At 34.9% G+C, this 23,418-nt stretch overlaps 1 protein-coding gene across 3 annotated transcripts; it reads left to right on the top strand.

The window, feature by feature from the left end:
• The first annotated feature begins 11,781 nt into the window (after positions 1 to 11,781).
• On the top strand, positions 11,782 to 23,144 carry LOC131070140 (glutathione S-transferase TCHQD). Of its 3 annotated transcripts, none has more exons than XM_058005680.2 (4): positions 11,782 to 12,081; positions 17,010 to 17,407; positions 21,596 to 22,086; positions 22,338 to 23,144. In XM_058005680.2, exons 3-4 carry the CDS (start codon positions 21,842 to 21,844, stop codon positions 22,921 to 22,923), a joined length of 831 nt encoding a protein of 276 aa, XP_057861663.2. In that variant the 5' UTR covers positions 11,782 to 12,081; positions 17,010 to 17,407; positions 21,596 to 21,841; the 3' UTR covers positions 22,924 to 23,144. The 3 variants fall into 3 exon arrangements, with proteins under 3 accessions (XP_057861663.2, XP_057861662.2, XP_057861661.2); XM_058005679.2 differs by lacking the exon at positions 17,010 to 17,407 and adding an exon at positions 12,567 to 12,726; XM_058005678.2 differs by lacking the exon at positions 17,010 to 17,407.
• The last annotated feature ends 274 nt before the right edge of the window (positions 23,145 to 23,418 follow it).

The following is a 23,418-nucleotide window of genomic DNA, read 5'->3' as shown; positions in this document are numbered from 1 at the left end:
AATAGGAACGCTAGAAGTTCTTTCAGCTGGCTTAAAGAGACTATGATTGACAGTAACAACTTCACCATTATGGGGAAATTTCAAACACTTGTGAATAGGAGAAGTAATAGCTTTCATGGAAGATAGCCAAGGATAGCCTAGCTTCACACGAAATTGTTCAGACGATGGAATAATAGCAAAGCTCACATCAAGGGATTTGTTATGGACCTCAATAGGTAATGTAATAGAACCAATTGCAGGAGAACAAAATGCATCAAATAGTTTCACAACCACATTTGTTATGTCATAGATCACTTGATTCAGTTGCAAAGTAAAAAGAAATTCTTCAGTAATGATATTAACCATGCAAGAAGGATCAATAAGCACTCCACGACAAGGTGTATTCTTGACTTTTGCAACTATATATAAAGGCCCATCAGGTGCCCTAATAGTTTCACTGGAATCAAATGTGATGGAAGGTTCTCTAGGGATTTTCTGCTGCTCTACAAAGTTAATCACATTCGGAGTCATAGACACAAGACTATCAGGTGAGAAGAGGAATCATTAGTCTCAATCACATTAGAGGTATGAGAAGGTAATGTATCAGTAAAAATCTCAAGATTTTGGTTAGGAGGAGCTACAGATGTGTTGCCTTTATCATTCACACCTAAAACGGAGATAGTATTATTATCAATCAAGTCTTGACTCTTACCCTTTAAAGCAAAACATTTTTCAGTATCATGCCCAGGTTGACGATGAAATTGACAAAAAGATTTGTTATCAAAATAGGGTGAATTAATCTTTGCAGGATCTATTTGCTTTATAGGAGGGAGAGTAAGCACATTTTGTTCTAATAACTTATTCATAATACTATGCAATGATTCATTCAAAGGAGTAAACTTTCTTTCTTTCTTAAAAAACTTAGAAATAGGAGGCACACCTGATGCTGCATTCACATTGTTGTTGATGATGTTTTCATTGAACTTAATGACCTCTCTGTTCGGTTTAAACTTCCCAAATGGTTGTTGACTACTATCACCCTTATCACTCGGAGCCATAGGATTTGCTTGTTCCATTTGGCTCACAGTCAGTTGATAATTGTGAAGAGTTGCGCACAACTGTTGGAAAGAAGTAAACTCAGAAAACATAATTTTTTCTCTAATATCTTTTTGTAAATTAGAAATAAAGATCCTTTGAATATCATTGTCAGGTACTGGAAAAGAAATTTGAGCATACAAATGCTTATATCTACCAATGAAATCAGTCACTTTTTCTTTAACACCTTGTTTACAATGCATTAAATCAATCAAAGTAACTTTAGGACTTCTATTGTTTTGAAATTGTTGAATAAAAGCATTTGCAAGTTGTTGGAAAGAAGTAATAGAATAGGAAGGCAACGAGCAATACCATTGTAGAGCCTTATCTCTTAATGTTCTAGTAAACAGTTTTGCAAGCAACCTTTGGTCATGAGCAAAATTAGTACATATTGTTTGAAAGGTCTTAACATGTGTTAGAGGATCACCTTTACCATTATAAAGCTCCAACTGCAGGATTTCGACATGCTTAGGGGGAATAGCTCAAACAATGTCAAGAGAAAGTGGGCTCGCAACATCAAATGTGGGCACACTAAACTTAGATTGATTCATAGAGGCAATTTGTTGCTATAAAGAAGAGACAGTTTGTGCAAGATTGTTAATGGTCACTTCAGTCGAAGAGTTCATATTAGATATGTTAGATTGTGATGGAGATATTATGTTATTGAAAGAAGGTATTGATTGAGAGTAAGGTGGCGGGACACTATGATAGTTAGTCATAGGAGATGATTGGAAAGGAGGAACACTACAAGGAGGAATGGAATGATTAAACGAATTGCCCCCTTGTGCCATGTTCATTTGTGGAGATATGATAGGAACACTCATTGAAGAAGTTGGATTGAATGAAGGAAGAGGGTTGATGGAAGAAGAAGGATTGCCCCCATGACTGGTGATCATAGGCAGAATATCTTGTATTGAAGTAGTCATTATGTTTGATGTAAAAGTAGGTATACTAGCAATAGAAGTTGTCAAAGGAATAGAATGATTGACTTGAGTAGGAGGTTGTGTATAACCTAAAGTTTTAGCACAACTCTTCATAGGCATCACATTCGAATCCACAATGTGTGCAATACCACACAAAATATCAATTCCATTCTTATCACTTTGAACTATACGTTTTAGACCCTCAATTAAGGAAAGAGCTTGACTATCGGGGTATTCTTGAGACATCCATTGCTGAAAATCATCAAATTGGTTATCCAATTTCGAAAGTTGTTCTATAGAAACCTCATGGAGAGCTTCTTCATCATTAAGAGGATTAGAGGAATTACCCGTGTCCTCGTTAAAAAGGCCGTTCAAATTAGGTTCCATCCCCTCGGTAATTAAACCTTGGAAAGACTTAATTCTAAGGCTTCGTCTAACGGGAATAGTGTAAGTAGGGCTTATTGTTGTAAAACTCATGCACTAAAGAGAGAGAGAAGATTTTGAATTTTAGAGGTAGCAAATTTCAATAAAATCAGCCAATGTCCTAGATTTAAGCTGTTAAATACAATCAGGACAATCTCCTGAAATTTCGGAAAAAATGTCAGGGACCGTGGCGAACAGAGTGCACACGGTCCTCGCAACTTTTTTCGAAATTTTTAGGGATGACAGTTATGATGATTTTAAAGATAATTTGAAAAAATTGAGTGATTTCAAGATCTGTAGATAGGCCAAATTAAAGTTGCAATCTCAAAATTGAACCCTACCAAGATTGTTGAAAAATGTAAAATTTGAATTTTTGAAAAAGAGAGGGAAACTGAAATTTTGAATTTTATGATTTTAGAGGGAATACTAAAAGCAATGCAAGCTTTGAAATTTAAAAGTTGACTCAATTTCATGCAAAATTCAATTTTGAAAGTGGAAGTCAAGGTTGTTACAATTAAACATTTAATTTCAAAAGTCACAAACTGCAAAAATTTGAATAAAGCAATGAAATTTCGAATGAATACCAACACACTTTTCAGATTTAGGACAGTAAGAAATACAATTTTGATACAAATTTCAATTTCAACAATTTTTGAATGATTATAAGCCTTAATCCAAGCAATCACTAGACCAACTTTGACTTTAATTTTGAAAGTGTTAGAATTGATGAAATCAGCCAAAATTCTGGATTTTAGCAGAAAAATACAGTAAGATCTAACTCCCGAAATTTTAGAAAAAATGTCGGGGACAATGGCGCTCGGGGTGCACACGGTCCTCGCAACTTTTTTCCAAATTTCCAGGGATTAGAGATATTGTGATTTTGTTGCGGAATCCAAAGTTACAGCCGATTTGGAGGTGTTCTGATGAGTGAAATCATTGGTCAAATGTTGAATCAAGAGGATTTTAAAAATTAGGGTTTTGACACTTAACCACTTAATTTTTAGAATCAAAGCACAAATATGAATTGACAATTTGCAATAGAAGGATAGATCTGAAACAAGCATTAACAATTAAACATTTCACAAGCTCAATCACTAAAAAGAAAATTTAGGGTTTTTATGCCATTAACCTCTAAAATTTGCAAAAGATCAAACATGGAAATGTAATCAAGGAAGCAAAATTTTCAGATCTAACCATGAATAATCAGAATTAGGATGTTCACGTCGGGTTCACCAAAATGTAAAGCGGAAAATCAAACCCTAGGTGTTCCCCCCCCAGGAGAGAGAAAGGAGGTCACTCGGGTTGACGGTTTTCACTTAGGAGAGACTTTACATTCAAAAGAGGGGTTGAAACCCACAAGATCCAATCCCACACAATGCAAGACTAGATTCTAAATGAGTTTCAAGGGTTGAGACATCAAGGATACCCTCTTTTGTAAAGAATGTAGATAGAAGGATTGAACTAGGAGTACATGTGAAGTAGGAAAGATTTGCTTATAAACGGAGATGGGGACACAGGATGAAGCTACGAACCTGAAATTAGCAGTAAAATGTCGAGACAATGCTATCCTACAAATTTGAGCGAAAGTTGACGGGACGATGGCACCCGGAGTGCACACGGTCCTCCGAAAAATCCGCGAAACAAAGGGGGATCTGTTCCTCTCTGCACAAGGATTCCAGATCTTCAATTACAGTCGCGTACCTGCAACCTACACACAGAAAAGAGAGGACAATTGGGGGGTTAGGGATTAGGGGTTTGCCTTTAGGTCAAACCCCAGTTTTGGAATTAACCAAGAAATGAGAATGCTGTAAATGTAAATGTTTGTAATGTAAACAAGTACTGATACCTTGTTGTAAGAATGTTTGTATTCTTACATGCGAAGGTGTAATGAATGTTGTATTTTGTATATTGTAGGTGATCTCCTCTTCAATGGTTGAATCCTTGTCTTGAATGCAACACTTGGCCTTGAATGGAGACTTAGAATGCTCAATTGCTTGAAGGAATGTTTGAATGCTTGAATGTTTGAATGTTTGAATGTTTGAATATCGCTTCCGCCTCTTGCACACATATGTTTTTTTCTTTTTTTGGGAGAGGAAATGTAGTTTATGTACTTGTCAATTAGGGTTAGGAGACTGGTTTTTCCAACCTTAGGTCGACCTAGGAATATTATTTTCTGAATTGCAAACTTAAAGACCCGATGCCCAAACAAGAGACTGGGCCCAAAATAGGGCCAGGGACCACGGCGCTGGGCGCCATGGTCCCACCTCCCGAGACAACAGGGTGCAAGAAGGATCAGGCCAAGGTGCAGAAATATGCAGTTTTTGATGTCACAAACAGGTTTCGGGGTCTCTATTAAGGTTCAACATTGTGCCACCATCGTGAAGACCCAAATGCAGTCGAAATTGCAAGTGTCACAATTTTAGGACGCTACAATGACATTCTGTTTGTCTCCTCAAATGGAGAAAACAAGGGATAAACCTTTACAGTTAGAAATGCTCCCTAGAAGAAGGTTGATCTAACCAAAATTGGTGAAGATGTACAAACAAGGATGAAGACCGGCCTTGCAAGAAGGAGAAACAATGCATATCCCAAAGGAAAGGGGAAGATGGGAGAAGATAGCTTCATCAGAAGAAGGAACATGAGAAGACAACAAAGAAGATCTCCTACCGGTAAAAGACAAGGAAATGCTATTGCCCAAAGGACAAAGCAAGTGTGGGAAAAGAGGAGATCAAATGGAAGAGTTGCAGAGCATGGACAACCTAGGATCCATCCCCGAAGAAGCATAAATGGAGACTACTAATCAGTAAGATCTCCCCATTCATGGCATAACAAGTTTGTAAGTCATAAATCTTCCTTCTCTAGTTATTTCTTTACATGTAGTGGTCATGGCCATAGGGAAGAATAATGTAGAAAGGGATCTAGAAGGAATAACCTAGGATCTCATAGATTTTATGCAAATGAGATAAATGTATCCAGAAGTAGATACATGCATATCCCTTCTCCGAGTTATGCAAATGGTATTTGTTATAACTGCAATAGATCAGGCCATAGAAGTTATGAGTGCAGGAAGAAGGACTTGCAGTCACATGGAATCTAGTATAGCAACTATGCTCAACATAGAAATGGATATAGAGCATATGGAAGTTAGAGACCTACATGGAACAAGATGAGAAGTATACCTACTTATGCAAGGAATCCATGGAGACCGACAGTTGTGATCATAAAAGAAAGGGAAAACCGGTATGTTAGAAGGTTCCCCAATCATGAGGTTGGAATGGATGTTGTGTGCTACTATAGCACTACACCTGGTCATGTGGGAGAATCCAATAGTGCAAGGATCAATCTGCAGAAGAAGGTGAAACTTGCTCCCAAGACTAAAAATGGGAAGAAGAATGTGACCAAGCGGGTATGGAGGAAGAAGCAAGAATATGCTACCATGGACCGACATTGTGAATTCAATGCACATGTGATATCTTCTAAGGCTTAAAGGAGATGCAGGGCCTTAGGGGGAGTAGTACACTGAATTTATCATTCACCCCCACAGTGGAAGGGACACATGGAAGAACAAGTTGTTGCCGGTATGAAGGATGGATATGAGAAGAAACGTGTGTGTAGAGGCTGCCTTGGCTACACACCTACAAATCAGAGTTGGATCACTACTGCATGTGTTAATATATGGAGATTAACAATTGGAATCAAATGCATAGTGACACAAAATGTCATGAGTTACAGGGAGGTGCTATGGTAGTGACGATGGACTAATATGTGCAGGATGTTACCGGTATGAATGTTGACAGGTACTTGTGGGTTATGTAAGACAATGAGGCTAGAGATCATTGCATTAGCCCTAGTAGCATGGAATGAGGAGGTTATGTCTCAGGTGGTATTGGAAAATACTTGAATGACATATGGTGGCCTGACTGTTGATCATGCAGGCATGCATGTCTTTGGGCTAACCGATTTGATTCGTGACTTGATGATGACATTGTATGGCATTGTGTACATCCATGATCATGTCATACGTTGTGGTGGATATAATGGAGCTGAAAGATCATCACATGACCACAGATGCATAACTCAACCGATATATGGAGATGATTGGTGCCCTGGTATTGGATCTGATTGAAATTATGGACTTGAGATGTATGATGGGGGGAGTTAAAGTGCTTGTGGAGAAGAGCCAACATGCTTGAACTTGTGAGTGTACTGACAACACGTGATGAAAATCGTTGTAGGAATACCTAGGATAATTTCATGTTTAGGGGAATCTACTTTTCATTTGGTTGGTTGTATTCATAGTACAATCACACCTGATTCTAAAGAAATTTGGAATCAAACAGGAGATGATGCAGTATTCATTGACACATCCTTCTGCAGTTGAGTGCTTTAACAAATAGTATCTGTTTAGTATGCTCAATTGGTGTAAGTTGATGGTCGAGCCCTCCATCTCAAGAGCTATGACTTGAGAAGATATAATAAAGTATGAAGGTTAAAGGAGGAGATGCATCTAGTAAAGAAAAATGGGAGAAATATTTTTGTTAGTGCCCGATAGATACAAGGAGGAGTGAAACCCTGACAGTTCCCTTTCCCATATGTTGTCAAAGGGGGAGAAAGATTCTGTAGTATACCGCATACTACATGTGTGAGAATCCATGGATTATACAAAAGGGGAAAGTTGGATCACACAAAGGGGGATAAAGATTGTGTAGTATGTCGGATGCTACATGAGTTGACATCAATGACAAAGGGGGAGATTGTTGGCATTGCATTGTCATTGATGTCAACCGGTATACAATGACTACTAGTATAAGAGATAAATGTGCAACACTGTCATGGATGCATATAGAATGAGATATCTTTTGTAGTCACATAAATCTGTCTAGCTTAATTAAATGAATATTTGCTATTTATTTGATTAAAAATACACTAGCCATGAGTTAATTAAATTAACATTTAATTATTTCATCTTCATTTCATTTAAACCCTTTTCCTCTTTTAAATAAATTAAATAAAATGTTTATTTAAATCATTAAAACCCCCCCCCAACTTGCATTCTCCTAAAAATGCAACTTGCACACATTTATTGAAATAAATGAATTTTATTTTAATAAAAATCCTATTTTCCCTCACCCACCAAACCCACTTGCATTCCTAAACCCCCTTCTAGATTCTTCTAGCCCCTTCCTAATTAGCCTAATCCATTCCCTAATTATTGTCACATTCCTAAGCAACTTGGAGTCACTTCTCAAAGACTTCAAAGTCTTTGAAAAGCATTTAATGCTTTGTGTGTTCAACAATTTAACCTCCAAAGTCTTCCAAAACCACTAATGGCTCTTACAGAACCATTTATGGTTAATTCAACTTGTCTCGTCAAGCATTTATTGCTTTGACCATGTTTATCCCTTTTGTCTTTGCACAAGAGTTTATCCATTGGATAAAAGCTTTATTCTTTGAATAAAGAGTTTATTCATTCAACTAACCTTGACCTTAACTCCCAAGGTCATGTCAAGCATTTAATGCTTATTCCCTCTCCTCTCAACCTATCTCACATTGACACTTGTCATCTTGGGATTGGGTTGAAAGCCCTCACATGGATTTGAAATCATTCAATCCTGACCCTTGTTGAGATTGCTCAATCTCAACCATCGATTGTTCCATTTTTCCTATAAATAGAGCTCATTTCTTCATAATCCAGATCCCGAAAACTTGTATGCATTTAAACTATAGGCATTTTGAGAGAGCATTTTAGCATAATCAACTCATATATTGTCATTTTAGTTAAAATAAATCATTTTAGTATCAATATCTTAATATTAGCTTCTTTATTTACATTTAGAGCAATATTTCAATCTCAAACCTCCATAAGCATCCATAGTGCAAAACGCTGCTAAATCAACCTAATGCAATCCTAAAGTAGTTAATCCACTAAGAAATCATTCTCCACAAATATTTCCAAGAAATCTACCTAGTCATATAAAAAGCATCCAATAATTTTTTCTATCATTGTTGCAAAATCTTAATCAAATTAATTCAATCAACTCTCATCATTGAGATATCATTCCCAATTCTCATGTTGTTCTCGAGATATATTGTTCCCAAATCAACAACACCATCCTTACAATATTCTTGGGATATATCATTCCCACATCAACAATGCTATCATCATCATCAACAACCAATCATTAATTTTTAACTTGACCTAGGGCAACATCGTGTTTGTCTTTGTATCATTTTATGCATGCTTGCTTTCTCTTATTTTTTGTGTGTTATCAATTATCTTACATCTGCACAAGTCTTTGCAACATACCTACCACAACAAGATAATGATCTTACATATCATGGTACACATCACATATATTTGTTTGCGACCTTTAGTCCTTTACGTATTTGACATGTTATCACCACAGTCTTTATATCACACTACATAAATTTAGGTGCTATATCAAACATCAATTTGCTCACACCAATTCAAAATGTTTATACTTTCCTCACTTGTTTTCATATAATCACCTTTTTCCATCCTTCCTTTCTATCCATTTTGAGAGCCTACCCATGTCCTTCATACTTGCATATCCTCTTGAGGGGGCCTCATCCCATCCTTTTATAAGCCCCATAATTTGTTTCATCCGACATCTATATTCTCATTCCTCTTAAAAGTGACATAACTTCTCTTAGTTGCAATATCATCTCAAAGAGGGGCAAAGTGTAGAAACCTAAAGTCACTCATGTTTTTATTATGTCCTAAATTTGATTAATTCATTATCAAGTCATAATCCTATTCTATATCCTAACTATTCCTAATTTTTCCTAAGTTCAAATCCATTTTCTCCTAGGTCCCATTCTATATCCTAACTATTCCTAATTTTTCCTAAGTTCAAATCCATTTTCTCCTAGGTCCCAGCTAACTTTCATAATTCCCAATTCCTATTTCATGTCCCTTTCCACATAAACAAAACTAATTAAAATCCCTCATATAATGATCCAAAAAAGAACAAAAGGATCAAAACATTTCTTTTATTCTTCACTACTCATTTCATAACTATCTCTCAAACATCAATTTCAAATTAAATAATTGTCAATTATTTTCCACCTTCTATCTCTTAACTACCCAACCAACTTGATCTAAGCCATCCATCTTTCATCAAATCTTCACCACTGTCCTTAGAAACCTATAGATTCATCATTTATGAACCATTTTGAGATCTTGATTTCATGTATCATTATTTTATCTTTTAAAAAATAAATCAATCACCCTCAATACTTATGCCATGCTACTAATTTGATCATCCACATTCATTATTGAACAAAATCCAACTTCATAATGCATTTTTATTTATTATTTGTTGATTTTTGTGTTCAAATATAGGTTGTATTGAATGTTGAATATGATTTTAATGTTTATTTTTTGAATTTTTTTTGTTCGTGCATATTTGTGTACATGTAATTATCTTAAAATAACATTTAAGAAGTGTTATTTATGGATTTTTGGGATGGTTTATCAATAAATATGATTGCATTTAGAGATTAAAGGTTGATATTAAACTTTGAAGTCATGATAGACTTCTAAGTAAATCTTGCAATTGGTGCACATAGAGGGCTCTATGACTCAAAAGAGATTTAGCAAATGAGATTTTCTTGGAAATGATAGATGGTGATGATAAAAGGAGGACTTTTTGGAAGATGAAAAGCTCATTGTTTGGAGTTATGTGAAGAGCTACTATTTTCTATATTGAATGGACGAAGAAGATTTGATGAGAGGACTTTATGGAAAATTATGGAACATGGAGCATGTATATGCATGTTGAAGCTTTGACTTGGCTTAAGGATGTTTTATGATTATGAAAGTGGATTTATTAGTCAACCAATTTTTTTGAGTCAATTAATGATTTGAAGAGAAATTTGTGAATCAAATAAATAAGTTTTATTTATTTAATTTTTAGAAGATAGGGATTTGAAGGGTGAACTTAGTTAAATAAATATTGAAGTTGGAATTTAGAGAAAATGATTTAAATGATAAACTAGTTACATAAATGATTGAAATTTAACTATTTAATGTTGAGAGGATGGGCGGAAAGATCAATTAATGATTGTACTTTACTATGGAAAGAAGCAATTTTTGGTTACAAACTTCATAAGAATGTGATTGCTAATTCTACGAGGCAATGCATTTTCTTACATATATGGAAAAGTACGTGCCAATCGGTGTTTTCTAATCATATTTTGCATCATGAAGTAAATATTCTAAAGTTTCATTATAACATAATAGTAGGTGCTTTGATGAGATCAAGCACCCGTTTTTGCAACTACATGAAGGAGATATCAATTGTGCTAGACAACTGCAAAATCTTTTCAATTTCCAGAGTTAATATGTATTTATACTCCTACATTTCATAAGTTAGTTTTTGATATTTTGTAGTTCTTACTATTGTTTCGTGAGTTAGTTTGGGTCAACTGGTTGTAAATTTTTTGATTTTTGTTGCTATTACATATTGTATAACTGGTTAAAATAACTTGATAGTGTCTTGTTGTTGTTTTCTTTCTTTTCTTGTGTAGTCATCTTTGGACTGCTATTTATTTATATTATGTTTTTTACAACTTCAATCAATACAAAAAAATAAAATTAAATAATTGATTTTATATAATTAATATTGAAAAAGAGAAAAAATAGATAAATTTGATAGATTAGGGTGTGGACAATTCAATTTGCATTGTAAAAAAGATTAATAAAAAAATCAAATTTATGAACACCATAAAATTGAAACATATTGAAAATGGTTAAATATCAACAAATAAGATTGTCCATAAAATTTCTTTGCTAAGATAAAAGTGCTTAATATGAAGTATTTTAAAAATTGAATTGTGGAACAATCCATACAAAGCAAGTAGTTATGTAGGCATGACAACCCTTGGGTAAGCCCAAAAGTGATTTATTCCCATGTGTGGTTCAAAATTTAATCCCTTTAAATTTGATTAGAAGAAGGTGCTTACTCCATCCACGCATGCCCAAGGTAAAACAAATAGATGAACACAAAGCTAACGTAACATTCCATAAAAAACATTAATAAAAAGAGATGAAATTCTCCTCGTTGACACGTGACAGATATAAAGAATCTTTGAAGTGCGCATTTATTAACTTGTTAGATTGTGCCACGCGAATGATGGCACCCACAAGATTACCCAAAAAGCTTAGATATACAAAGAATTTCATGCGTTTATCCCATCAATTTTACACTCTGTTTTGTCCCCTTCCAACATTTGACACCTACAAATTGCAGGGCCCAACAAAAACCCACTCCCACGATGACGTCACAGTGTCAAAAAAAAACACTTTTTTTTTGGACAAAATGATAAATAACCAGGCTAGCAATCGTCTTGACGCGCTTCCCATTTTGATACGCCATAAAAATTGTTTTTACCGCGGAAAGAATTATAGTGGAAAAATGGCGGTCGCTGAAAAGGCTTTCGAAGTTCTATAGTTTTGTCATTCAACGGTTTTTGAAGTAAATATAGGCATCATTTACTGTCCCCAACGAAAGCTCTATGGTTGCTTAAAGATCGCCCTAAAACTCTCGCAGTTTAGAAGGAGACCACCCTTCAGTTGCAGCCGTAACCGATCTTCGAACAGCACAGAGCTCAGATTTTTCTCTGTTTTAAGCACACGGTAAGTTCAATTCTTGACTTTACATGTGCTTTTATCAAGTTCTTTCTGTTTGGCTTTTGGGAATCACGGTGAAAGGTACACGGATGAATTCAATTCGGTGTTCTGAGCTTTTTCATGGATTTTTTTGATGTTACTGTACTTTTTTAGGTTGTTTTTGGTTGTTAATGTTTGGGTTGGATGTAATTTAGTTTTTGCGTCTGACAGGGTATGTGGCCTGATTAAGCCCGCTTAGATTCTTAGTGTATATTACAGGAGACGTGACTTTTATGCTTTGAAGAGACTGCTATGTATAGGGGCATCAAAATTAGGATAACCTTAGACCTAAAGTACTTTGAATTTGAAAATGGTTATGTGCATATTTTGATTCTATGTGGGCCATGCACGATTCTTGTGATGGTTGGGAGGAATCGCGAGTACTTTATTGATTCTGGGGCTGCTTAAACAAAGGGCACAAAGTTTAACCCATCCTTATTATGACGCCTCAGGTCAAAGGTTGGGTGTGGAGAAGTCCTTTAGCAGCTGTAGGAGAGCCGCTGATTGATCCTGATCACATTCTGAACCATCCCTGTAAAATCCCAATAGTTTGAACTTTGGAATTGTGAAAGCCCTCTTGCCCCACTTGAGAGAACTTGTGCTTGATGTCAAGTATGTAAGCGCTCTGCCTTAATGGCAACTTGTATTTGTTTTGATTCAGTCCCGCTTTTAGTATATTGCTCTAAAGTTCAATTCATTACAATTGCATTTTGGAGTAGGTGGAAAATTCTCTGTTGCTCAAGTATTTGTTTGTAAATGCATTTTTGAGTTTCTCTTTATTGGTATACACGATAGGGAGAGAAAAGGAAACACGGGTAGAGAAAGCTTTAAAAATATGCTATTTACTGTAGTTTTAGGTATATATTTTACATGCAAGTGCATTCAAACCACTTTTTCGTAATTACTTATTCATCATGGGACCAACTTATTTGGTATAAGTTTTACAAATATACATTGGTGGCATCAATCAGCTTTAAAGTGTTTTTTTATGGAGGCAGCTTCAAAAGAGTTACAGGGAAATCAGCTTTGGTGTGCCAAGATATTTCTTCTTGTTTTGTTTGTCATTATTGGGGCGTTCATCGTTTTATGTCTAATAATTTGCCGACTCCTATTCTGGGGTATGTGATTGTTACAAATTCTTAGGTAATAAGGTCTGTCTGGGCAATTTTCTGCATTATTTGAGTATCTATCTTGCCCTACCGATTCTGTAGTTACCTGTCAATAGCTTTGTGGTTTTGTAGAATACTTGGAATCCGAAAGTTACAATTGCATGAAAATATACCATCAAATGAATATCTAATTTCTGAAGAGTTGCAGGGAAATCGGCTTTGGTGTGCCAAGATATTTCTTCTTATTTTGTTTATCATTATTGGGGCCTTTATGGTTTTATGTCTAATAATTTTCTGACCCCTATTTTGGGGTATGTGATTGTCACAAATTCTTAGGTCATAAGGTATGTTTGGGCTATTTTCTGCATTATATGAATATCTATTTTGCTTTAGCGATTCTGGCATTTCCAGTGTAATGCTATATTTTCATGCAATTGTAACTTTAGGATTCATAGTATTCTACAAAACCTCAAAGCTATTGACAGGTAACTACAGAATGCTTCCATTGGTTGCAACTTGCACCATCTCTAAAGCCATACTGCAACAAGTTGTACTTTATTAGCCTTTATTGATCTTTTTCCTTTTGCACTTAAGTTCCTCTCATATAGGTGTAGATTCACATTTGTTCTTTTGGAAGTAATTTTTCTGGCATTCATAATGATGCAGCTTTCTTTTCCAGTCAAAACTTGCATTTCAATATGGTATCAGAAAGAAGCAATGCATTCAATCTGATAAGTTTACTGCAGACTGGAGTTTAAGGTTCATATCTCGGATGTGAACTAGAAACTCTGTTATGTTCATGCAGTTTATGCTTCATATTTTTTGCTCTTGTTTTGTATTTTCTAGAGATTGTTCATATCTCTCTGATTTCAGTAGAACACCTCCACAATTCTAGAAATGCTCTTATACTGTTAGACATTCTTCAATGCTGATATTATCACAGAGTGTATTCTGCTAGTTCTCAAACTATTTTCATTTTGGCTAGCATACTCTAATCCATTACAAGTTGAAGCCATTATTGGATGTCTTCATAATATAATCTAGTTGAACATTTTCTCATGTTCAAATCAACAATCTAATGAGCTGGTCTTATTAATTACTGTTCCTGCATTTGTTGGATTTGAAATTATAAACTTACTTTTAAAAGTTCTTGATGGAGCGATTCTTATTGTTTTTTCCTTTCAATGGGAAAAATATTCTTTTAATAAAAAAGGAGCTTTGTAAAAAGTTTACAAACCACGGTATTTGAAAGAGAATTCAATGCTCCAAAGATACAAATTCCTAAGAGATATAGTCAAAATTGTGGCCAGCTTGAACTCACTTTTTAGAGGAACATTTTGAATGTCAAATGATAACACATCTAAAGCTTGAATAACAATTGGGTTAGAAGAGCATGCTATTGTTAAATGTTGAGCTCAACGAAGCTTGATTGCATTCTGATGTTGCTGTGTCAGCTTGCAAGGCATTGAAAACCCATAAGGGCAGGAATATCTAAATTGAAACTTGCTTTTCATTGGAAAAACCGATATGGAAAACCAGATAACTGATCATATTCCCATAAGAGGTTTTGCTTTTCTTTTTCTGGTGTTTGTAATTTTGTGCTTGTTGCTTAGCTTGCATGCCTTTTCATGACTGGCAAGAGAAGTGTGTAGTATTTATTTTCCACTGAGAAACCATCCAGACTTCATTGATTGGTCGCAGTATTGTCCCCTCAATAGCAAAAGTAGCTTTTATTTTTTAAATAAAAATATGTGACTTGGAAGTAAGTTACATTTTCAATGAGAGGGAGGCCTCTTCAAAAAGGAACACCACAGAGACCTGACCTTATAATGCAATTACATTCTCTGCTCCGATTGCTGTTTTTGTTTCTGTATTTTTGATCTATCCATTAGGCCAGTCTGGTCGGTTTTTTGTGCCTAGTTTTGGCGTAGCAGCTATTTTCCGCCAGCAGATGTATTGTGGCCATCTTATCACTTAGACTCCCTCATTGGATCTTGTATTTTTAAATCTGAAAGATGTTTCAGATATTAAAAGGTTTGCACTTTCAACTTTGTAAAAATGTAGTGATCTTCACCCAGTAGATTGCTTATCTTACAAGGTACAACATTAGAGTGAGTTTACTCCCAATGTGTTGATGACAGATGGAAGTCTGTAAGGGTGCATACAATGCAAATTAGCTTTGTACTTAAGTAAAAAAACAAATCTGTAAATTTGTGGCACAAGGTATTATTTGACATCACTGTTTGGAAATATAATCATATTAGGAAAACTCACAAAACATGCCTCTATCGAACAAGTGATACATATATTTTAGCAATGGACATACTAAGTAAAAAAGCAAATCTGTAAATTTGTGGCACAAGGTATTATTTGACACTTTCACTGTTTGGAAATATAATCATATTAGGAAAACTCTCAAAACATGCCTCTATCGAACAAGTGATGCATATATTTTAGCAATGGACATACACTGATACATGTTTGCAAGCGGTTACACGTAAAATGAAACTTATTCCATTTGATAGAGAAATTAAAGATTCTCAAGCTAGCAATACTTATTTGGATTCCAGGTTTTCCGTCTACTCTTTATTGCCAAAGCCATTCTCACAATTTCATGAAATATATAGAGCTAGGCGTCTATATATGTTAGCAATTAACACACTCTGAAACATGTTTGCAAGTGTTCTCTCAAGAAAAGGAAAATTGTTCCGTGCATAGAGAAATTAAAGATTCTCAAGCTAGCAATTTCTGTTTGGATTCCAGGTTTTACACCTAGGTCACTTTGGCTGAAGTTTGTCATTATTTCATGAAATTATAGAGCTAAGCAATCTAGTGATTTACAATTCAATTCAAAATTCTGTAAGGAATTTGCTGGCCTGTCCACTGAATTCAATTGCAAGCCACTGTCATCAAAGAAGGATTGAAAGTGTTTCAATGAACTTGATTAACATAGAGATGGGTTGATTTCTAGCAGTCCGGAAATCATTATCTGTTGCTGCAGTAGGAAGCAAGGAAGATTCTGAATGATCTTCAATTGCGTGTGATCATTTGAAAAGCCCATCAGCAGAAAATAATGAAGCCTATGCTGCAAAGCCATTAGTCTTCTTTAGTGGCTCTTGGTTTTTGTTATATAAAGTAAAACAAAATGCTCTCTAATCAAACATGGAATGGGTATAACAAATTTTCTCACTGGAGAATGCAATCTACAGCAAACATGATAAGTAGTTGATAGCAAGACGAGGTATCCTGATGATTCCAGATTTGACTGTTAGACTTTAATGTCCAAGAGCTGAAAATTTCAATTATAAGCTGTTAATGGAAAGTGTTTGGCAGTCCACAAATATTTACAGTTTTCAGTCTCCAGTTTTGCATGTCTTTCAGCCATCTGTAACTGACAGATATAATTTTTAGATTGAAGAGGTTCTTTCAGGTAGATTTTTAGATGCTGAATTAATTAGTCCCATTCAACCTTTTATTGCTTGGAGAGCTTCTAATATTTTTCAATGTTCATTCTTATATTCTGCAATCCTGTAGACCATTTCTGGTTATTTTTTATACACAACACTTTTTTGTTCTTGTGCATCCATAAGTAGTAATTCTAGAGCTATAGATTCTGTGTGTTGTAATTTTATCAATCAAGCAATTTCTTTGCTTATATTATATATATTCCATTCCTCTACAATTTTTGTTTCAACTTGCACTTGTCCAAGACTACTTTAATGTGCATTATTTGCTTAAAAAGTTATTATGAGACAGTGCATAAAATTCAAGTTTTTGCCAATTCAGAGTGGATATTCTACATAAGGTGGAGATGCATCCGAGTGTGAGGGACATGGTATGTTGGATAGGTGTTTCCACCTAGGAGAAAGTCAGAAAACGTCCTTGGCCTTTCTAGTTTTTGAGGATTGCAAGGAGGTGCTAGGAATATTTCCTAGTTATTTTTCTTCCTAAAGAAGAAGAGTTGGAGCAGCAAAAAATTGATGGGAATGGTAGTTGAAGGGGTTATGATTGGTTATGGGATTGAAGGTAAGGATTAACAGAAATTGGGATTTGGGTCGAGTGGATGTATAATGGAGGAGTTAAGAATCTGTAAAATGATATGGTGGGTCTGGAGGGTCATCATTGAACTTGAAGATATGAATAAGGTTGGTAGTGGCGATAATGATGATGATGGGAAGGAGCAGGTGAAAACATTGTTAATTTACCTGGAATTGGAATTTTATATTTTGTTCATAATGATATGCTTAGTTTGTTTATCAGTATGATTGATTGTCGCATCAGCATGAAATAAAATTTCATAGGAAAGTGATTGTGCTGCTGTCTGGACTTCTCGTAATATAAAAAAACTAATCATGTACATTTTCTTCTATTTTTCATTTTCCTATGAATTAGAAAAATTCCAAAATCAAGATTACTGTGAGTTAAGCATTCTATGAGTCAGAAATTTTGTTACTTTCAAACTGAAAAAGAAAAGAGCTAGAAAATAAACTATTTGTTTTTTAAATGTTATATTAACATTTGCCATTCAATTGAAGCTAGTCAAATCTTCTGCAAAACTTAAAACTTTTTAAAGGATCTTAAACGACTCGTATCTTTGTTTAATTATTTGGGCTCTTTCATTGTATTTGGATAATATTCGGGCAGGCCCTGTAATCTCTTCTTGTTCTCTACTTTCTTTCTCTCCTGTAATACATGTGCTTCTTGAGTTTAATTTTCCTATTGAAGGCTATTTGACATTGAATTGACTCTTGTGCGAACCTTCACTTTTCATTTTATCTTGTGTAGTTAAAGGTGGCTTTAATAAAAAAGTTCTTTGCTTGGTATTGTTTGATGGTTCTTATTCTTCTGTTTGTTCAATGTTCAGCGATTGCTCAACTCTTTATCAGATGATCATTTAATGCTTCCATAGTTTGAAAGGAATTATTGTAGTGTAGTTTTATTTTGGAATTATTGAATCTTTCTGTACTCCATCTGCTCCTCTTCTAATGTTTTTACATGCTAGATTTGGATGGTTGTTATTTCATGGCCATATCCTCACCAAGTGTACATGCTCAATAGAGACCCTACATTTGAAGAGGAGGTTTCATAAATACGTTGTTTTCCAGGACATAAATTAAAGCATTTTTTATGGGTACCAAACTTGCAGAAGTGGAAGCCATTCTTTACAGGAAAATATGGTCTTTTGTCATGTGCAAATCCTTTGACTGTGTAATACAATATCTTTAAAGCTTGAAGCCTGTGTGGCATATTTCAGCCTGAAACAGAATTTCTCTTCTTCTTCATCTCATTATAGTATACTTGTGTCACTTAACCAATAAAATCTTGTTTCTTTTCCTCTTTGTAATGGCTGAGAACTTGAGATCACCTTATCTACATATTCTTCATCAATTACACAATAAACATCTAGGATGGCATTACACATTATGTTAGCTAGCAATATACTGCATTTATCATTATTTCTGTACATTTCCTAGAACTTTATATTTATATGGGAAACTCTTTGTTCCTTTTGTCATTATCTTCATCTTCTACATCTCTCGTGCCCTCGTAGTGTCATTTTTTAAAATTCTCAAAATCATTGAAATCTTCCATTTGTTCAATATTCATGTCTAATCTTTTTCTTCTGCATTATTTGTAATATTGCCAACTAAAAGGATGTCTTTAGGTTGAAAGTCCCCAAGTGGATACGTCAACACCTTCCTTTTCTCCAACGGTAACATTGCTTGAGGTGCCTGTGGGTTCTATTGCCTTGTGATTGTTAACAATGCATGTGAGAGAAAGGTCAAATAAGAATTAACCAATCATGAAAATTGGTCATCAAAGAGATGACCTAGTACACAATTAAAAATCTCACATAAATACAAATATCTAAATCTAGAATCTTAAATTTGGAGGCACTTTGACAATTTCAAAGTCCTCAACATCACTGGATCTCCAGCTGCACGTGTGAGGATTTAGACATCAGCACAAAGACAGATTTTATGCTTGTAGGTTCATAGATGAAGACACAATTCAGGTCACATACAGTTATCATAATTGAATCTGTGGACTTGAATATTAACACAGAGGCGAGACAACATTGAAGATGCCAACTTGAACAAAAAGACAAGGACATGTCTCCTTGTTTCTCACATTTTTTTCAGATGTGATAAATTTGACACATACAGATGTGCTATTGAGTCTTAACATAAGGAGACAAGTCGCAAAACCTAAAATTGAGTCACATTTTAGTTTTTTACCATAGACTTGGTTATGCATGATTCATTCAAACAACTTAGTTATAGACTTGGGTAACCATGATATACCAACTTTACTTACAAGGAACTATAACTGGTGTGAAAAACAGCTGTATACTTGATTTATTTTTCAATGTAAGTTGTCATATATCTTTGATAGTTAAAGATATTTGTCAAAAAAATATATTTTGCAACTGATTCAAAAAGTGTACAAGACATGCTTCCAGAACCCTAGATATGTGAGCATTGACAAGTAAATCATTGATAAGGCACAACACTTGCTGAAGGTTTTGCAAATGGTGTTGCAAGCTAAGTGGGTTTAACCTTGGAGGGAACTCCGTGGTTAAGCGCGCTTGAGTTGGAGTAGTACTGGGATGGGTGACCTCCCAGGAAGGCCCAATGCTTCACCCCTGTGAGCATCACCTAGATGCAATGAGTGCTAAGTGGACCATTCAATCTCATGAGAGATGGGTTCTTGTGAACCACTACTCATGAAACATGGGTCAATGAGTTTGACTCAAAAACCACATAGTTGAATCCTGATAGCAATATCATGATAAGTAAATCATTGACAAAATGACTTGTCAATGTAGGAAAAGAAAATGGTTTTTGACAGATACGTTAAATTCAGTAATTATTTGCCCCACTAAAGAAGAAATAATTAATAAGAGATACAAAGTTAATGAATGGCATCAAGCTAAGTGGGCTTGATCTTGTGGGAGACTCCATGGTTAAGAGTGCTTGAGATGGAGCAGCACTGCAATAGGTGACCTTGTGGGAGGTTCCAGTGCTTCACCCCTACGACCATCACGTAAATAATGAATTCTAAGTGGACTATTTGTGCTGATGGGTTGATGAAGATTGACTTGAAGCTACAAAGATTAATCCAGATAGAACATCACATAGTTTGATACACGTTGGGAACACCATATATGTGATAATGGCATTGCAGTTAACATGGAGGGAGATATTTGAAATTCAACAATGGCACTATATTTTGCCACAAGTATTTGTCTTTTCTGACACTGATGATTAATGATTATGCCTTCGATATTCTGCTTATCATCTGTGTCTCTTTTTCTGGTGTATATATGTGTGCCAAACCTGTGAATCATGATTAATCCCATGTTATCTCTTATTTTATTTACTGAACATATTGTTTATAAATCCTGTTGTTTATTGTTTTCTTCCAACCTTTGCTGAGAAATTCAATTCTGCTTACATGTGTGCCAAACCTGTGAATCATGATTAATCCCATGTTATCTCTTATTTTATTTACTGAACATATTATTTATAAATCCTGTTGTTTATTGTTTTCTTCCAACCTTTGCTGACAAATTCAAGAATATCGTCAAGTTTGTCTCTTGTTATTGTGGAGAATCTTTATCAGTACTTTTGGATTTTAAAACGTGGAATTTTTCCTGGTCAGACCTACTGTAGAAAACAAATCTATTCTGTACACCTGTAAATCAACTTCTTGTAGTCAGTGAAAGAGGTGTTGAATGATTTATCAGAAAATACGCTTAAATATGGGGAATTCAGATGGTTGTGGTTCAGTGACAATCTTATGTGACATCTATATGTTAACAATCCCATTCTGGTTCTTCCTTCATATTTACTCCATTCAAGAGTTTTTTCCTACTTTCCTTTATTGAAAGAAATTTCTTTTCTTGCAAGGATCAATTTTATGCCCTATGAAGTAGTTCAAGTTTCAGAAACACAATTGAAGCTAATTTTTGCCTACTGTGCTTATGTAATTCACTAATCCTTGTTATCCAAACCTATATTTGTAATTACAACATTTCAGATTATTTGATTTACCATTCTAGTTTGCTATGCTACTTTCTGAAGTATTAGTTCATTGTCAGAGGTTAGATATATGAATTCACAATAGCACTCTGTAATTTATTCCAGGATTTTGTTTTACTCAAGTAAAGAAATTAAATATATTGAAAATTCTCAACATTTGGAAGATTTCTTTGCAACGAAGGTCTTATGCACTGATTGTTACAGATTTTATTTCCGTGACAGTTGAAGTTGTTAATTGGAAATTGTCTTTTTCTTAATTATGTTTTTATTACAAATTGCGTTTGAGGAATTCTAAGCTCATTAGTAAGTGTTGTTATTGAATGACAGAATTGTTGATTGTATGTCTGGGGACTATGCAACACATCCAAGCTCCAGGTGCATGGGCATCACAAGCTTGCTTTTAATCAACTGTGGAGACAGTTGTAGTCGTTTGATAAATGCATAGATTGGGTGGGAAACTAAACAAACAATATAAAGGAGAAAATACTCCCCACTATTGCTTCCTCATCTTGAACGAGCAGAAATTTTGAGCCTCAGAGATATAATTTAAGAAATAACCTGCAAACCTATTTTATGGTGTCTGGAGATGTTGTGAATTATTCGAAAGAGATGCATTTATATCACCATCCATTCTCCTTAGACAGTCAGAAGGTGCGACTTGCTTTGGAGGAGAAAAGCATAGATTATGTGTCTCACAAAATGAATCCGCTGAAGGGCAGAAACCTGGATTTGGACTTTTTTCGCATGAACCCAACTGGGAAAATACCTGTTTTTAAGAATGGCGACATCATCATTTTTGATACACTTACTATCGTTGAGTATGTATCTGTCTTCCCTATTTGCTTTCCTTTTATTTTTAAATTTGTACATTTATGGATAAAATGCAAATGATTGCCTTAAAGTAGTCTAGAATTTGAATTCAAACAGACATTTTAATTGTTGCAAGGTTGTATAACATCTACCTTTGATTATTTTTTATTATTTTGAGTGCTGCCTCTTTCTGTACCTTTCTAAAGATTCGTATATTTTCTGAAGGATGTGGAACATTTTAATGCCTTTGAAACTTCAGGTACATTGATGGCATCAATGAACCCTTAGGGGGAAATGATGTAGACCATAGAAGAATGCTGGCGTGGATGCAGAAAATAGATGAATGGAATCCAAAGCTTTTCACCCTCAGCAACATTCCTCAGAAGTATATTTTATTCTTTTCAAGATTCAAGAGACAAGTTGCAATAGCAAGAATGTCTCAAAGTCCTGATCTTGCAGACAAATATCATCTGAAACTTCGAGGTGCTTATGCAACAGAGGAGCAACTGAAGGACGAGGATGCTGTTAATGAAAGCACAGAGAAACTGGCAATTCTTCTTGATGATGCTGAAACCCAACTGGCAGAATCAAAATTTCTAGCAGGTGAAAAGTTTTCAATGGCAGATGCGATGTTTGTGCCAATTTTAGCACGTATTGAGTTGTTGAATAAGGAAAATGAATATATTGGCATAAGAACACATCTTTTAGATTACTGGAATCGTGTAAAGGAGCGTCCAAGCTATGGTGCTGTTATAGGCAAGTATTTCTCGGGATGGAGAAAATATAAAAGTTTGTTGAGCACCTACACTAGTGTTTGGATTAGAAATGTATTCAAAAGGTACTGATTGTCATCTAATAGCTTTTAGATTTTCACTGAATGATTGCCATTGGAAAATGAGATGTGGTGTTATAGTTTTTGATGTATATAACCTTGAACATTAGTTTGTAAAGTGTTTTTAAACATTATCCACACTTCCAGGAAGCCAATTATTTGGATTTTCCTCTCTGGCCATGTAAAATGCAACTTCTTAGAGGATATGTAAAAATAAGATTTCTATTGTCTTTAGAGTTGTGATTCAATAATTTGTAATAATAATCTACAGCAGGGATATCTCGTTTGCTCTATATACTCAGGGACCAGATATGAAGAAATATATTTCTTAAATGATTTGTGTTTTTCTGCTCTTCTTACTATATATAAATTTGAGATTGCTCATTCAATTGATAAATATGATTTGATGGATTTAAGAGATTTGATTGCTGGAGTTTCTCTGAATCTCGTGCCAGGGCATTGACGGCAGAGTCTGTCCATTTTGGTACAAAGACATTATTAATGCATA

The sequence above is a fragment of the Cryptomeria japonica genome, chromosome 1 (genome assembly GCF_030272615.1).
Source record: "Cryptomeria japonica chromosome 1, Sugi_1.0, whole genome shotgun sequence".
NCBI lineage: Eukaryota > Viridiplantae > Streptophyta > Pinopsida > Cupressales > Cupressaceae > Cryptomeria > Cryptomeria japonica.
This window is presented reverse-complemented; position numbering and strand designations above follow the sequence as displayed.